Raw genomic sequence first — 17278 nt, 5'->3', positions numbered from 1 at the left:
GTTCCATACTTATCATGGCCTCATTCCATGTTGACGAGGTAGCAGTGAGGTGATTCCAAGCTGCACACCATGCGCGCGCCTTCAATACTTGGCAGGAGTTTTTCGATGCGCTTTGTGTGCGTTTCGAACACTCCAACTATGAAGACTTTCAAGCCACCTTGATGAAGTTAACCTAAAAGACCGTAAGAGCCTATCAAGAGGAGTTCAAAAGAATTACCAATTGAGTTCACAGGTGGTCGGACTCTGCTCTCAAAAGCACATTCTTCTCCGGGCTTCGTCGTGATATCCAAGCGGAAGTCAAGGTGACTCGTCCTACTACCTTGTTGGAAGCCTTCTCAGCGGCTCAAATGATGGAAGAGAAGATACGAGAGTTAAAGGCGACACACAGACCATCGAAAGTTACGACCTCAATTTAGTCCAGAACCGTTTCGGATCGGATCAAGCTGGTTCGTAAAATATTATGCTAAAAGCTAACTATAATAATATTTTTTTTTAAGAAAACAATGATATGGTTGACAATTATGAGATTTTGGACAATATATTGGCAATTATAATATTTGGAAAATTTTAGTGGCAATTATGTAAAAATCAATTTTTTATATCAGGGTTTAGTGTGACAGGTTTAATAAGTTGATAACTGATAAGTGATACAATTCCAAGGGTGTTGGTGTAATTTACTCAAATTGAATCCCAGCGGAATGTCCAAAGAATTCCGCGGTAACGTTACTATCCACCCCAATTGAGAAAAAGAGCTCAAATAGTGAAATACGATCGAATATCATAACGCGAGCCAGATCAAAAAACACTGCAATCCCCCAAAGAATCAGAAACAAAAACTCCCTTCTCCACTAAATCAAACAATCAATCAATCCAATAACCAGATTTCTAAATCCAAAACAGATTGATCAAAACCGTTCTGCGACGGTCCTCGATCGAAACTCTCCTCTGCGACGGTCCCAACCATCTTCCGAAACATCGTGGGCGTCGAGAACATTGCCTTCGAATCGATCGGTCCAGAGAATAGGGAAGGCAACCGCGGGGGACGGCGGCGCATGAGCTTGTGCCCCGAGAGAGGAGTGTGTACGTAGTTGGCTTACGAATGAGTACTGCGGTCCTTGAAGGAAAATCTTAATCCAACCTAGCACAATCTTGCAGCAGGTTACTTTTGCTATATCAGTAAGGTTTAAGTTCTCTTTGAATGTGCTAGTGCTGTTAATTTAACAGGAATTAGTCTAAAAGTATTCTAATTGCAAGCTTGTAGGAGTTAGAATGGGATCTTTCGAAGACCAATACTCTCTGAGATCTGTTGTTGATCTACCTGCACCTTTTCGTTCCACCTTTAACTTCAGGTAGGCATAGAGCATTGCGGCTTCCTACATTCGTGCAAACTTTGCAGGTCTTTTGAATTACCCCTTTCGGCAAGAAAATTTTGTTGCATACTCGGTCTTAGGCTATGTTTAACTGGGTTTAGGTTCCTAGGCAGTAACTTCATATTTAAGATGTAATATGCGTTCATCTGGATATAGTGTTAAGCCAAATTCCATCTGCATCTATGGATTATATTTGTTGTAAAAAGACACCTTTAATTTCTTGTATTTGCTGCAACTTTGTGCAGTCCATTTTATCGGAACATAAATTATCCTAATAAATTTTATCTCAGCATTTCTCCATTTTAACATCTGATGAAGAAACAATAATTCACAATATGTGTACATTGCCATAAAAATTGTGATAAGTAGATGCAATCAAGATAACTCGTTGCATCCTAAAAAACTGTTCAAATAGATATTTGGTTCCTAAAATATTGGTGTCTAATGGAAATTGTGTGTCCACAGATACTTTAATTCCCTGCAGAGTGAGTGCTTTCCTTTATGTTTCCTATCCGATATAAACATGGTCATCTCAGCACCAACTGGAAGTGGCAAGACAGTACTCTTTGAGCTCTGCATTCTAAGGCTTCTTTCAAGGTTCCTTTCTCAGGAAGGAAAGTTCAATCATATAAAAGGCATCCTAAAAACAGTATGTTCTGCAACTAGCCTCTTACATTTGTAAGAGTTTTATTTGACACTGATTCTCCTCTTACAGTTGTAAGAGTTTTATTGGACACTGATTCTTTCTCTGGTTTCTTGTTGTTCCTCTGAAACAGATTTATATTGCTCCATCAAAGGCATTAGTACAAGAAAAACTTCGAGACTGGAGTATGAAGCTGGGTCCCTGGGGAATTAATTGCTTGGAAATGACTAGTGACAATGAATTTCATAACTTTAAGAACATACAAGAGGCAGACATAATTCTAACCACTCCTGAGGTTACTAAGAAACAAACCATATTTTGCTCCTTTCTACTTTTAGAAGTAATGCAAATGACTTTGCCATTTTTGTTGGTATTGTTATGTTGCTATTTTTTCGTTTATTCCTATAATACAGTGTCTTCCTTTTGGAACTGGATATAACTTCCACAGAAATTTGATGCTGTCACTCGTCACGGTGTAAAGGATGGAGGGTTAAGTTTCTTTAGTGACATTGCCCTTGTACTTATTGATGAAGTTCACCTCCTCAATGACCCACGTGGAGCTGCCTTAGAAGCAGTGATTAGTAGAATAAAGATGCTTTCTTGTATCTCAGATATGAGCTCCACTCCTTTGGCAAATGTGCGCTTTATTGCAGTCTCTGCCACTATTCCTAATATTGAGGACCTTGGTAGGTGATGTCCCAAAACAGTTTATTTGACAATATTTTTCTCATCAGGAGCAACTAGTAACTGAATTCAAATACATTCATTGTTATTGAAATTGCAGCGGAATGGCTTTTGGTAACCCCTCAAGGGATTAAAAGGTACTACTCTGTCAATCTTCTAAGGAAATTATAGTGCGAGATCTTCTGTTAGCTTCTTTTTATTCCTTATCATATTCCTGCTTCAGATTTGGAGAAGAGATGAGGCCTGTAAAGTTGACAACCAAGGTGTTAGGTATGGTCCAACTCCGACCTTCCATTACTTTGCCTAGGGATGTTCATGTCCAGTGACTTGTTCTTTTCTTAATCATTCTTTTCCTAGCCGCTTTATACTAGAACATGAATAATGGCATGCATTATGTGGATGGGTAGTGTATACTAGAGCATGTATAATGGCATGTATTACGTGGATGGTAGTGTAAACTTTCTTTTTCTAGGATATCCTTATTATTGAAATCATGTGCCAAAAGGATTCTTTTCTATATCATTCCCATAAATGGAACTTTATGGTAAATAGAAGTAAATTGCAGTTTGAGGATAGTATCATAATAGGCTGACTTCCAATGAAGCACCGACACCTCTCCCAGGAAGAGTTGTCCGTGTCCGACACGTGTCGGACACGGACACGCGTCGGACACGCATGGGACATGTGTCCGACACGTGTCCAGAGTTTCCTAAAAAAAAAAAAAAAAAAAGAAAATCAGACACTGTTGGGACACGGGCGGTATTTTAGATATTGTTTAACGGGTCGGGTCGGGGTTCGATCGAATGTTATCAACCCGGATCCAAACCCGATAATAAACCTTACCTTCTTTGTTGAGCGATCGAAGCCCTAAAACCCGAGCAGCTACCGAGCGACGAGCGGTGAGCGAGTGCGTGCGACGGCCGACGGAGCGAGTGAGTGCGGCGGCCGACGGAGCGAGTGCGGCGAGCTGAGTACGGCGAGGACGCGGGTTCTTCTCTCTCCCCTCGTCTCGTCTCTCTCTCTCTCTCTCCGTCTCTTCCTCACTCCCGCCCTCCATTGCCTCCCCGTCTCTGTCTCTCTCTCTCCCCGTATCTTCCTCCCTCCCTTTCTCTCTCTCACATTCTCTCGTCTCTTCCTCCCTCTCTCTCTCTCGCTCTCTCATTTGTCTCACTCTCTCGATGTCTCACTCTCTCACATTTTCTGTCTCTCCCTCCCTGTCTCTGTCTCTCTCCCCGTATCTTCCTCCCTCTCTCATTCTTTGTCTCTCTCTCTCGCCGTCTCACTCTCTCTCTGTCTCTCTCTGTCTCTTCCTCCTTCTCTCCCAATCTCTCATTCTCGCTCTCTCATTTGTCTCACTCCACGCTCTCATTCTCTCTCGTCTCCTTTGTCTCTCTCTCTCTCATTCTCTCTCTGTCTCACTGTCTCTCTCTCTCTCATTCTCTCTCTGTCTCACTGTCTCTCTCTCTCTCTCTCTCTCATTCTCTCTCGCTCTCACTGTCTCTCCCTCCCTCTCTCTGTCTCACTGTCTCTCTCTCTCATTCTCTCTCTGTCTCACTGTCTCTCTCTCTCTCTCTCATTCTCTCTCTGTCTCACTGTCTCTCTCTCTCTCTCTCATTCTCTCTCGCTCTCACTGTCTCTTCCTCCCTCAATCTCTCATTCTCTGTCTCACTGTCTCTCTCTCTCTCATTCTCTCTGTCTCACTGTCTCTCTCTCTGTCTCACTGTCTCTCTCTCTCATTCTCTCTCACTGCCTCTGTTATTAAATTGTTAAATTATATTAAAGCTTCTTTAATCTCTGTCTATTAAATTGTTAATCTGCTAAATGCTAATACATATCTCTTTACTAATGTAGTTTTATTGCGATTGAAGAAAAATGAATACTGAAAATAATTCTGATTCTAGTCAAAATACTGTATCGTGTGTGGATGATAATGCTCCCTTGTGGAGATATGTTACTAAGATGGAGAAATTGGGAGAAGGTGGAGGAAATCATAATTTTAGATGCAATTATTGTCAACAAGTCTACAAGGGATCATATTATAGAGTAAAGGCTCATTTGCTGAAAATTAGTGGGCATGGAATTAGAGGTTGTCCAAAAGTGAGTAGTGAACATGTTATGGAAATGAAAAGGATTGTTGATATTGCCGAAATGAAAATTAAAAATTCGATGCCTAAACAAATTCCTTTGCCAAAATTTGGACAAGCGGCATCTTCTAGTAGCTCAGTTGGAGGTGTAGGTTTTGATATGGGAGGGACATCAAGAAAAAAAAGAGCAACAGGAATGACACCTATTGAGAAGTCATTTAATTCTGGTGCTCGCAATCAATTATATTGTGAGATTGCAAGAATGTTTTATTCAGCTGGGTTGCCTTTTCATCTGGCAAGAAACCCTTACTATGTTAGAGCCTTTCAATTTGCAGCAAATAATAATATTTCTGGATTTATGCCCCCTGGCTACAATATGTTGAGAACTACACTACTTCAACAAGAGAGAGCAAATATTGAAATGTTGCTAAACCCTATTAGAAGCACATGGGGAGAAAAAGGGGTGAGTATTGTATGTGATGGTTGGACTGATGCACAGAGGAGACCGCTTATAAATTTTTTAGCGGTGACTGAGAGTGGGCCTATGTTCTTAAGAGCTGTGAATTGTGAAGGAGAATATAAAGACAAATTTTTTATCTCTAATTTGATCATTAAAATCATTGAAGAGGTTGGACCTCATAATGTAGTCCAAGTAGTTACAGATAATGCACCTGTTTGTAAGGCAGCAGGGATGCTTCTTGAAGCAAGGTTTTCTCACATTTTTTGGACTCCATGTGTAGTTCACACTCTCAACCTAGCTTTGAAGAACATATGTGCAGCTAAAAACACCTAGCTTTGAAGAACCTAGCTTTCATCATGCAACATTCAATGAGGTTGGCTATTTTTAATGAATTTGTCAACTTAAAATTGCTTGCTATTGCGGAGACTCGGTTTGCTTCGGTGATTATAATGTTGAAAAGATTTAGAAAGATCAAGAAGGGTCTTCAATCAATGGTAATCAGTGATAAATGGAGTTCTTATAGGGAAGATGATATTGGCAAAGCACAGTTTATCAAAGATAAAGTCCTTGATGACATTTGGTGGGATAAAATTGAATATATACTTGCTTTCTGAGCCTATATACAGTATGCTACGGGTTGCAGACACAGATAAACCATGCTTACATTTGATATATGAAATGTGGGATACAATGATTGAAAAGGTGAAGACAATCATATTTATGTATGAAAACAAGAAAGAAGGCGATGAATCTATTTTTTATTCAGTGGTGCATAAGATCCTAGTGGATAGATGGGATAAAAGCAATACACCATTACATTGCTTAGCACATTCTTTGAATCCAAGGTTAATTTAATTTCTATCTTATGATTAAAAGTTTTATTGTTCTTTCATTGTTATTGTTTACTAATTATATGATTATGTTAATAGGTATTATAGCTCATCATGGATTCAAGAGGATCCAAATCGTGTACCACCGCATAAGGATTTGGAAATTTCTAATATGAGAAACAAATGCTTAAAAAGGTTATTTCCAAATGCAGAAGAACGAAAAATGGCATACCAAGAGTATACTAGTTTCTCCACATCAACCAAAAGTTTTCTTGAGTATGATTCAATAGCAGATAGAAATGAGTTTGATCCAAACATGTGGTGGGTTGCTCATGGTGCTTCTGCTCCTATTCTTCAGAATTTAGCACTTAGGTTACTTGGGCAACCTTGCTCTTCTTCAGGTTGTGAGAGGAACTGGAGCACTTATTCTTTCATCCATTCATTGAAAAGAAACAAGATAACTCCACAAAGAGCTGAAGATTTAGTATATGTGCATACTAATCTTCGCCTTCTATCAAGGAGATCTCCAGATTATTTAAGAGAGGAGACCAAGATGTGGGATGTTGGAGGAGATTCTTATGATTCCTTTAATGGTGCAGGAATGTTGGAGTTTGCTGATCTCTCAATTGATGAACCGGATTTAGAGACTATAATGTTTGTTGATGAAGGCAACGAGGCAGTTGAAGATGAATGATCTACCTTATGTTGCTATTTTGTAATGATTGTTAGTTTTAAAACTTTTGTGGAACTCAGTTACTTGGATAGTAGGACATGTTTTGTTGATGAAGGCAATGAGGCATTTGATTGTCTTTCAATTTTGTTATTATCTTTAAATTAGTTCTTACAGCTTCATGTGTACTTTTTGAATGATACTTCTTAGTTCTTATAGCTTGATGTATGTTTAACACTACTAGATTACAAATTTTTACTTTAGATAATTTTTTATTTTATTTATTTATTTATTTATTTCGCCGTGTCCTATGCCGTGTCCGTGTCCTATATTTTCAAAATTTGCCGTGTCGCCGTGTCCGTATCGTGTCGTGTCCGTGTCCCGTGTCCGTGTCCGTGCTTTATTGCTGACTTCTAAAGGTTCACCAGCCTATGAACCTTACATAATTCTTAGAATGTTATTGTCTTGTAATGTTTTAACACTTAACAGTATACCGGCGCTGAGAAGTGAGAGATGTGATCTGACCACTGCTAAAGCAAGAAAACACTTTTTCTTTTAATATTTGAATCTTCCTTCAGGCTATTATGGTTCCGGATTGGCTTTGAGAAGAATTCAATATTTGAGTGGAGTATTGGCTCTGTTAAAGTTCATAACAATTTAGGGTAACGAACATTTTTTCTTGAGCAAACTTAAGGAATTTCATCATGATGAAATTCTGGAATTTATAAAATCTTATTCCCAGACTACTCTTTCTTTCATTCTCTAGTCATCTCTTAGAATTTAACTGACACTCAACAAATAATCCAGAACTTGTCCTTATTTAACTGTACTTCTTGTGTCATCTGAACAATCCCTTTCTTATTTCGCTGCTAGTTCTCTTAACTTTTAAGATGGCGTAGTTATAACTGTACTACTGTTCTATTCATCTTGCTAATACTTTCAAATTGACAATCTAGAGATGGTTGTTCTTTTGATTAACACTCTTCTATATTCATATGGCTGTAGAAAGCTACCATTAGCTTCTAGGTTCAGTATTGACCTAATATGCTATTGAATCATGTGAATAATTTTCATCTATAATAAGCTAAATCCTTTAGCATATGCCTAGGCTAGGCTGTATAGATATTTGTGAAACATATTCGGTTTTTGTGGAATAATGGTATCAATATTAAGGTTCCTAGTATCGGGATTGGTATCGACCGTCCGAAAAAATGATACGTAATGGCTATTCGTATTATTATTTAAAATTCTAAATATTATTTAAAAATACAGAAAAATTTCTAAATATTTAGAAAAAAAGACAGAAAAATAAGAAAATAAAAATTATTTACATAAGAAGCCTAAAAACTTAAAAAATGTATTGGATCAGACTATTTTTTGGTTACGTAAAATTCTAAATATTATTTAAATATATAGAAGTTTTTTTAAATATTTAGAAAAAATGACAGGAAAATAAGAAAATAAAAATTACTTACATATGAAGCCTGAAAACTTAAAAAAATGTATTAACTTACTGATGCAAATCTAGTATGAATGCAATGTTTTGGTGAACAATCGACCCAAACAAGTAACTAAAGTAAAATATAGTAAACAATAACTGATAACAAGTTAATTGATTAAAAGGATCACTACTAGATGGAAGGAGAAAAAACTACTCAAATAAGGTAGTAGCTTCCTCAACTCTTAAACAAGTACGTTGATAGTAGAAATGCCTAAAATATGGTGTAAGGAAAGACTTTAGAGTTTATGTTTACCAATAAATGGAATAGTAGTGCTTTTACTTTGAAACCAAGTCCTCTTCACGTCCGGGCATCAAAAAATTATCTTTCACTACTGGAATCTTCTAGATAGTAGCAGTAACCAAAGAAAAAGTAGAGATTGAAGAAGAAGAGAGGTTTAGAGAAGAAGTAGAAGAGATTAGAGAAGAATCTTAAGACGGAGTAGGAGAAAGGGGGAGAGAGAGAGAGAGAGAGCGAGAAGAAGAAGAAGAAGAAGACCGCAGGATAGAAAATAAGAGATTTCAAATAAATCTTGTTCTAAATCCTTCCTTGTTTCTCATGCAATAACCCTTAAATAGGTTAACAACTTTGATTATAGCTGATTCTAATAGGAACTTATTTCCTAATAGGACTCTAATTGATCATTTTACCTGAATTGACTAACCTAATTTAGGTAATAAATTAATGTGGACATCCCCTATATATAAGCTTACCATAACTATCAATTGAGATTCTAATAGGATCCTAATTGATTAAGTCTTACCCAAATTAACTAACCCAATTTGGATAATAACTCAATGCGGACATCCCCCGCATATAGGCTTATCATATCTATCAATTGACTAATTCAGTTGTGATACAATCTCCCCTTAGGCTAAGGTTCGATCTCTTCCAATTCTCTGATCTGGACTGGATGTGGCATGGAACTTTGTAATAAGATCCCGAAAGATATCGCCGTCGGATCGACGTGAAATTTGGATATGTAGCCCTAGAAAAGAGCTTTCCAACAATTCAAGTTTCAAGCGAATCGGATGTGGGGATCTCGAGATATCGTCTAATTAGTGGACGAATATCAGGGTGGTCTGTTTAGGATCCGTGGATGGAGGCACGAGATTCTAGGATGATGGTGGATGGAGGTGGACCGGCGTTTGTGTGGTGGCATCGGTGAAAAGTGGTGATGGAAAGGTTATAGTTAATGGAAGGGTTAGGGCAAGTGTTGGATAGATTAGAAGAAGGGGAAGGAGAGGGCTGCCCCTAAGGGTCTAGAGTGATTGGCCGGTCGAGGGAGGTTAGAAGCGGCATCGCCAGGGATTGAGAAAATGAGAGCGAAGAAGACGAAGGAGGCAAGGCAAAACTCAATTTTTCAATAATAATCTTTTGGTTGCCATCCACATCCTTTTTAGAGGCTAATCAAACAACTCAAAATTAACCCTAAACAATATAATTTCGTCGCCCGCGTTCGAACGCGCCCGACCGCGTTCAAATGCACCGAGTTTGCTTTTCTTTGAATTTGCGAACGCGATGCAGGCGTTCGAACCCGCGATCGAATGCGCCTGTTTCCCACTTCTCTAGATTTGCGAACGCGATGCAGGCATTCACAGTGCGTTCGAACGGGGTGTTCGAACGCACAGTGCACTCTCACAACCCGTTCACAATCGCATTCACAACCGTGTTTGAACTCACTCCAACCGCGTTCGAATACGACTTATAGAAAACTTATTTTCTTGGAAATTAAATATTAAAACAAGAAACAGAGATACTCCGAAAGTGAATCCATACTCGAGATGACATCGGTGAAGTCCGAATCGTATCAATCCACCAAGCTTCCGCAACCTTGTCCTCAAGGTTTGAAATTTGGGAAGCGATCTTTGAACTCTGACTCAAGCTGCTCCATGGTATGATCTTTTGCATTGGATCCCCACATATATGAAAATAGAGGAAATGTTGGTGCTGAAAAAGAGGCAAGTTCACTTGTGTCCGGTTGGCGCGAAAGGGTATCGGCCGCTCGATTCTCGATCCCCTTTTTGTAGACTAATTCGTAGTCATACCCAAGGAGTTTCGTGACCCACCGTTGTTGGACTGGGGTGTGCACACGTTATTCCATGAAGTAGGGTAAGCTACGCTGGTCCGTGCGGATAGTAAACCGTTGGCCAATCAAGTAGGGTCGCCATTTGGTGATGGCGTGGAGAATCGCTAGTATTTCGCGCTCGTAGGTGGATAGCTGTCGCAACTGATTTGACAATGCCTTGCTCATATATGCCACGGGTCTGTCCTCTTGCATCAAAATTGCCCAATGCCCTCACCCGAAGCGTCGCATTCCACCACAAAGGGCTTGCTGAAATCCAGTAATGCTAGAACCGGAGCGGTAGACATAGCTGTCTTCAAGGCTTCGAAGGCCTCCGTCGTCTTGCCCGTCCATTGAAACCCTTCTTTTCTGAGTAAGGAGGTCAGCGGGGCAGCAATTTTGCCGTAGTTGCCAACGAATCGCCGGTAGTACCCCGTCAACCCAAGGAATCCCCTCAATTCCTGCTGATTAGTAGAAATTAGCCAATCCACCATATTCTTGATCTTGCTTGGATCGGCTTCCACTCCTCTTGCTGAGATTATGTGCCCCAAGTACTCCACTCGTGGCTCTCCCCAAAGACACTTGCTCATCTTGACTTTTAATTGGTTTTGTCGCAAGATATTTAATACCTCCCGCACATGCCGCAAGTGCTCGCTCCAATTCCTACTATACACTAGAATATCGTCAAAGAAGACGAGCATGTACCGACGCAAGAGTGGGCAGAAAAAGTCATTCATCAGCCCTTGGAAGGTGACCGGTGCATTGGTGAGCCCAAACGGCATGACTCGGAACTCATAATGGCCATTGTGAGTTCGGAATACCATTTTGTGCACATCTTCCGAGTCGACGCGGATTTGATGGTACCCCGCTCTTAAGTCAAGTTTGCTGAAGTAAGTCGACCCTGTGAGTTCATCCAGCAACTCCTCGATCACTGGTATTAGATACTGGTCCTTGACGGTAATGGCATTCAAGGCTCGGTAGTCAACGCAAAACTGCCAACTCTCGTCTTTCTTCCGAACCAGCAGCACCGGCGACGAGTAGGCACTTCTACTTGGTTGAATAATCCCTTGCTTGAGCATTTCCACCACCAATCTACTGATCTCTTCCTTCTGGACATGCGGGTACCGATAGGGCCGGACATTTGCTGGTTCAGCCCCTAGAATGATCTGGATGCAATGATCGTGCCGACGGGTCGGCGGCAGTCCTCGAAGAGATCCTGGAATTCCTGCAATAGCTCTTGCATGTCAGCGGCTATTTTCCTTGGTGGTGGATGTTCTGGTTCAACAACAGTCATTTGCAATAGTAGAGTTCAGTCCCTTGCACAAGGAAAGCCCATAAGTGGTTGCAACGTCGGCCCTTGCCGTGGTTGATTTCCATTCAGGAGCACCCTTCGTCTATTCCTCCGAAATGTCAGTGTGAGATTTGAGAAATCAAATATTACGGGCCCTAAGCTTTGAAGCCATTGAGTCCCCAAAACAATGTCGGCACCTCGCAAGGCCAACGGATAAATGTCCAATGTGAAAGTTTGGGACCTTCAATTCCACACCTCCACAAATAAAATCCGCTCACAATGTGGTGCCATCTCCAATCGTCACGTCGAACCCTTCGGTGGGTTCCTACTCGAGCCCAATTTTCCTAAGGAGCCTCTTGTCAATGAAGTTATGGGTGGACCCGGTGTCAATCAAGATTCTCACTGTGGTTTTCTTGACTACACCGTTCACCTGCAAGGTCTTTGGCGTCACTATCCCCGAATAGGCGTGGAGGGAGATTTTGGCTATCATGTCCTCCACGGGTTGCTCCTCAGCTTCTTCTCCTTGATGTCTAGCCACACCTTCATTTTTAGCTGCAAACTCATCCTCCACATCCTCCAATCCATTTATTAGCATCATCGATCCCATCGGTTTAGCGCAGCGATGCCCGGGAACAAACTTCTCATCACAATGAAAGCACAGGCCTTTGGCCCTTCGTTCCTCCACTTGAGCAGGTGTGAGTGCTCGTCCCGAACCTCTAGGTGCATATTTCACATCTTGGGATGGCTTCAAGGGTGCTCGAGAAGGTACCACTGCAGCAGCAATTTTTGGTACTCCGGTGATATTTCCTGCCACTATGGTTGGTTGAGCTTGATTGCGGCTTTCTTGGCTGGTCCAACTCTATTTCAGGTATAACTTCATAGCCCTATGTTTGTCTTCCATAAGCACCGCATCTTTGAAGGCCTCCTTTAAAGTTCTAGGCCTTAAAGCCTTCACATCGGCTTATATATCTCCCCGCAGCCCGGAGATGAAGGTGCTGCGAAGTTGCTGATCCGTCCAAGGTGGATGACATCGGCTACTTATCCTCTTAAATTCTTCTTGGTATGCCCCAATCGTGGTCTTTTGCACCGTGTTTGAGAGGAGAGCATCAAAGTCTTCATACCCCCGACGCTCCAAATCGCCGTGTGATATCAGCACAAAATTCAGCCCAAGTATCGATAGCCTCAGTGGCATTGGCTGCTCGAAACCAATGAAGCGCCGCATCCTTAAGGTGGAAGCTCGCAAGTGTCACCTTGTATTCTTTCGCCGTACCTTGGTATGTGAAGAATTGCTCTGCCCTATACAACCAATCGATCGGATCGCCACCTTTGAACTTAGGGAATTTGAGACACACGATTTGTCTATGGATGCCATTGTCTTGTTCCGAATCATGTCCAAGTCCTTGTCTAACCGGAGGAGGATGCACCATGAAGGGTTGATGATTCCTCCTTCGATTTTGATTAACTCACCGTGGTTCCGGATCGTATTGACCCGCCCACGGATCTTGATCTCCAAGGTGGTCTCCATAGTGGTTCGCTCGTCGGATGGGTTCACCTGCAACTGGGCCTGGTGTAACCATCCTTGCTTGCCTCTGCCCATAGGGTGGTGGCAGTAGCGACTTTTGTGGTTGCAAAGGCTGAACCGGTGGCGGTGGGTTCATGGGGGTGGACTCGCATCGTGGGGTCGATGGTATGTTCCCATTCGCCATTGCTTCCCTTGTCGCCCGTAATTCCCGCATCATCTCCATCATCTCCATCATCATCTAGTTATTGATGGCCATTTGTTCGAAAAAAGACCCCAACATGGCTTGAACACTAGGTTCTTCCGTATTTCGATTAGATCGGGCGGTTCCACGGGTGGAAGTCCCCGCTACCATTTCCCCCTCCTCTATTAGGAGAATCTCTTCTTCATCATCTCGCCATGCAGCCATGGCTCTGGTGGTCATCATAGGAAGTGCTTGTCCGAGGAACCTGGCTCTAATACCAGCTTGATACGATCTCCCCTTAGGCTAAGGTTTGATCTCTTCCAATTCTCTGATCTGGACTGGATTTGGCAGGAAACTTTGTAATAAGATCCTAAAAGATGCCACCGTCGGATCGACGTGAAATTTGGATATGTTGTACCCCAGAAAAGAGCTTTCAACAATTCAAGTTTCAGGCGAATCGGATGTAGGGATCTCGAGATATCGTCCGATTAGTGGACGAACATCAAGGGTGGTCTGTTTAGGATCCGTGGATGGAGGCACGAGATCCTAGGATGATGGTGGATGGAGGTGGACCGGCGTTTGTGTGGTGGCACCGGTGAAAAGTGGTGATGGAAAGGTTATAGTTGATGGAAGGGTTAGGGCAAGTGTTGGATAGATTAGAAGAAGAGGAAGGAGAGGGCTGCCCCTAAGGGTCTAGGGTGATTGGCCGATCGAGGGAGGTTAGAAGCGGCATCGCCAGGGATTGAGAGAATGAGAGCGAAGAAGACGAAGGAGGCAAGGCAAAACTCAATTCTTCAATAATAATCTTTTGGTTGCCATCCACATCCTTTTTAGAGGCTAACCAAACAACTCAAAATTAACCGTAAATAATACAATTTCGCCGCCCGCGTTCGAATGCGCTTGACCGCGTTCGAACGCACCGAGTTTGCTCTTCTCTAGATTTGCGAACGTGATGCAGGCGATCGAACGCGCCTGCTTCCCACTTCTTTGGATTTGCGAACGTGATGCTTGCGTTCACAGTGCGTTCGAACGGGGCGTTCGAATGCACAGTGCACACTCTCACAACCTGTTCGCAATCACGTTCACAATCGCGTTCGAACTCACTCTAACCGCGTTTGAATGCGACTTATAGAAAACTTATTTTCTTAGAAATTAAACATTAAAACAAGAAACAAAGACACTCCTAAAGTGAATTCATGCTCGAGACATCGGTGAAGTCCGAATCATATGAAATTGATTATTTGAATTAAAAATCAACTCAACAAATTAAATGTGAAAATAAGTTGAGCCTAATTAGATCAATTAGACCAAAATTGGACTTAAGAACTTTATTTTGGTCAAATTGAAGATGATGCCTACATCACTTACTCAAAATACCAAGCTGGTTCTTGTAAATTTCTATAGTTTTCATCGTCATAATCACCATAAGTTTATAAATAATGATACCTAGGACTTGATGCTCAAAAAAATGATTCTATCATACTAGTCATATTGTATGGATCTTATTATGTGACTTGTGTCTGAGAAGGATAATAACCATCATAATGATTTTGTGTCTGAGAATACTGAGGATAATCACCGCAGTAGCAATAGCACCTGTTGCTGCTTCACCACAATAGCAACAATAGGTGCGTAGCAGCACCTACTGCTTCATCGCAGGAAGAGAAATAGAGAGGGAATGAGAGGAATCAAAAACTAAAAAAAAACTCACCCGAGGTCATCGGAGATTGAGGTTATCGGATTTTCATCGGAGAACGTCACCGAAGGTCAAGGTCACCGGTGAGAAAGAGAGAAAAAAAGAAAAGAGAGAGAGAAATGGGAGAAAGAAAGGCAAGTTTAGGGGGGGTGGGGGTGGTTGGAGGTCCCTCGGGTCCGATCCGACCTATTCCCACCCATTTTGGCCGAGATAGTCAATACCATGGCCGAAACTAGCCCTGGCTGTTATCCCAGCCGAAACTAGCCCCGGCCTAAACTAGCCAACCTAATCTCGATCCGTATCGGCCTATCCCACTCGGGAATCGGCCGAAATTGGGAACCTTGAGCATTATCATGAATGGAAGTTTCTATTGGTCCCGAAACTAATTGATTGAAGTGGATGAGAATTGGCCATAGCCGATCCTTTTAACCCCACTTCAGGAATAACAAAAGTCCTTATTTTAGAATACAACCACTTATTCCATAATAATAGCTAAACACCATAATAGACATATTCCAGAATATAAACACTATTTATGAAAATTATATTTTATATCACACAGTAACCCAATTATTAATTTACCCTTGATTTGACTACAACCTCTCTTAAATATCCTATTATAATTTATCACCCATATCTTATCTCTTTCAAACATCTTATTGTAATTCATTACTCATCTCTTCTCTCTCTCAAACATCTTATCAACATCTTATCATAATTTATCACTCCTCTCTACTTTCTCTCTATCACTTATCATACTCTTTTATTTTATACTAAATAAATAAAATTTAATTTATACAGCATAAAATATTAATAATTTAATATTTCATAAACTTAAGCATGTTTTAAAAGGTATTATTATTATTAAATATTATTTTCATTTTATATACTTAAATATAAATATAAATATTATAAATTAACTTATTATTAAAATAATTTTTCTATTTACTAATAACATCAAAAATATAATATTAATTAAAACTAATATTTTATCAAAATAAATATTAAATCATCGATAAATAATTATTTACTATTGAAACTATTTTTAACCTAATTGAATTTTTTTAAATATAATAAAATAAGAAAGTTTGGAAAAAAATTATTAGTAATCTCATTTTTAAGCTAAAATAAAAATATGAAAGTGTAAATAGTTAATATATTTAATAATTTCATTTTGGAATGATTATTAAAAATATATGTTCCATGTAAAATAAAATATGGCAATATTTAAAATATTATAAAATATAATAATATTTTATAATATTTTAAATATTTATAATAATAAAATATTATTTTTGACTATAATATATGTAGGATTAAATATAAAAAAGGATAAATATTAATAAACTAATATTTTACAAAATTAAAATATAGACAAATTGCATTCAAGCATTGCATATTTATTGCCTTAGCATTGCATTGTATATTTGTCTCTCTAGCATTACATTCAAGCATTGCATATCTAGCTCCCTAGTATTGCATTGTATTGTATATTTATCTTTCTAGCATTGCATTCAAGTGTTACATATTTATCTTCATATCATAGCATCTCCCTAACATTGCATTGTATTACATATCTATTTTCTAGTATTGTATTGCATTGCATATTTATTTCTCTAGTATTGCATTGCATATTAATATTATTATGAAATATTATTTTAATTTTATATACATAAATATAAATAGAAATATTATAAAATTCTTTAATATAGTATTTAATTGATATAATAATTTTTTTCTAAATTATATTACTGTTAAAATAATTTTTATATTTACTAATAACATCAAAAATATAATATTAGTAAACTAATATTTTATCAAATTAAATATTAACTCATAGATAAAATAATATATTTACTATTTAAACTATGTATTGACTTAATTAAATCTTTATTTCTTAAAATGATAACATAAGAAATTTTGGAAAACAATAATATAATATTATTAGTAATCTCATGTTTTAAACTAAAATAAAATATATGAAAGTGTAAATATTTTAATATTATTAATAATCTTATTTTGGAAAGATTATTAAAAATATATATTCCATCTACAAAATATAATAATATTTAAAATATTATATAATATAATAATAAAATATTATTTTCGACTATAAAATATGTAGGATTAAATGTAAAAAATGATATAAATATTAATAAACTATTATTTTATAAAATGAAAATATATTCAGATTACATTGCATTGCATATTTATGTTTATAAAATTGCATTGCATATTTATGTCTCTAATATTGTATTATATTACATTGCATATTTATGTCTC

At 39.0% G+C, this 17278-nt stretch overlaps 1 protein-coding gene and 1 pseudogene across 9 annotated transcripts in view; both read left to right on the top strand.

The window, feature by feature from the left end:
• The first annotated feature begins 779 nt into the window (after window positions 1-779).
• The window catches only part of LOC140787460 (ATP-dependent DNA helicase MER3 homolog), a 43623-nt gene continuing 27124 nt past the window's right edge, over window positions 780-17278 (top strand). For 3 of the 9 annotated variants that reach the window (XM_073136387.1, XM_073136446.1, XM_073136404.1), the window contains exons 1-7: window positions 780-1158; window positions 1262-1349; window positions 1836-2019; window positions 2147-2353; window positions 2462-2699; window positions 2798-2834; window positions 2921-2967. In XM_073136387.1, coding sequence (XP_072992488.1) covers window positions 1270-1349; window positions 1836-2019; window positions 2147-2353; window positions 2462-2699; window positions 2798-2834; window positions 2921-2967 — 793 coding nt within the window. In that variant the 5' untranslated portion in view covers window positions 780-1158; window positions 1262-1269. Of the gene's footprint in view, window positions 1182-1261; window positions 1350-1835; window positions 2020-2146; window positions 2354-2426; window positions 2700-2797; window positions 2835-2920; window positions 2968-17278 lie in introns of those variants that run through there. The other 6 variants (XM_073136412.1, XM_073136439.1, XM_073136421.1 and 3 more) reach the window with 5 other exon arrangements.
• Window positions 4089-6941, top strand: LOC140787509 (uncharacterized; annotated as a pseudogene).

The sequence above is a fragment of the Typha latifolia genome, chromosome 1, assembly GCF_019914945.1.
Source record: "Typha latifolia isolate L0001 chromosome 1, TyphaL0001v2, whole genome shotgun sequence".
Taxonomy (NCBI): Eukaryota; Viridiplantae; Streptophyta; class Magnoliopsida; order Poales; family Typhaceae; genus Typha; species Typha latifolia.
This window is presented reverse-complemented; position numbering and strand designations above follow the sequence as displayed.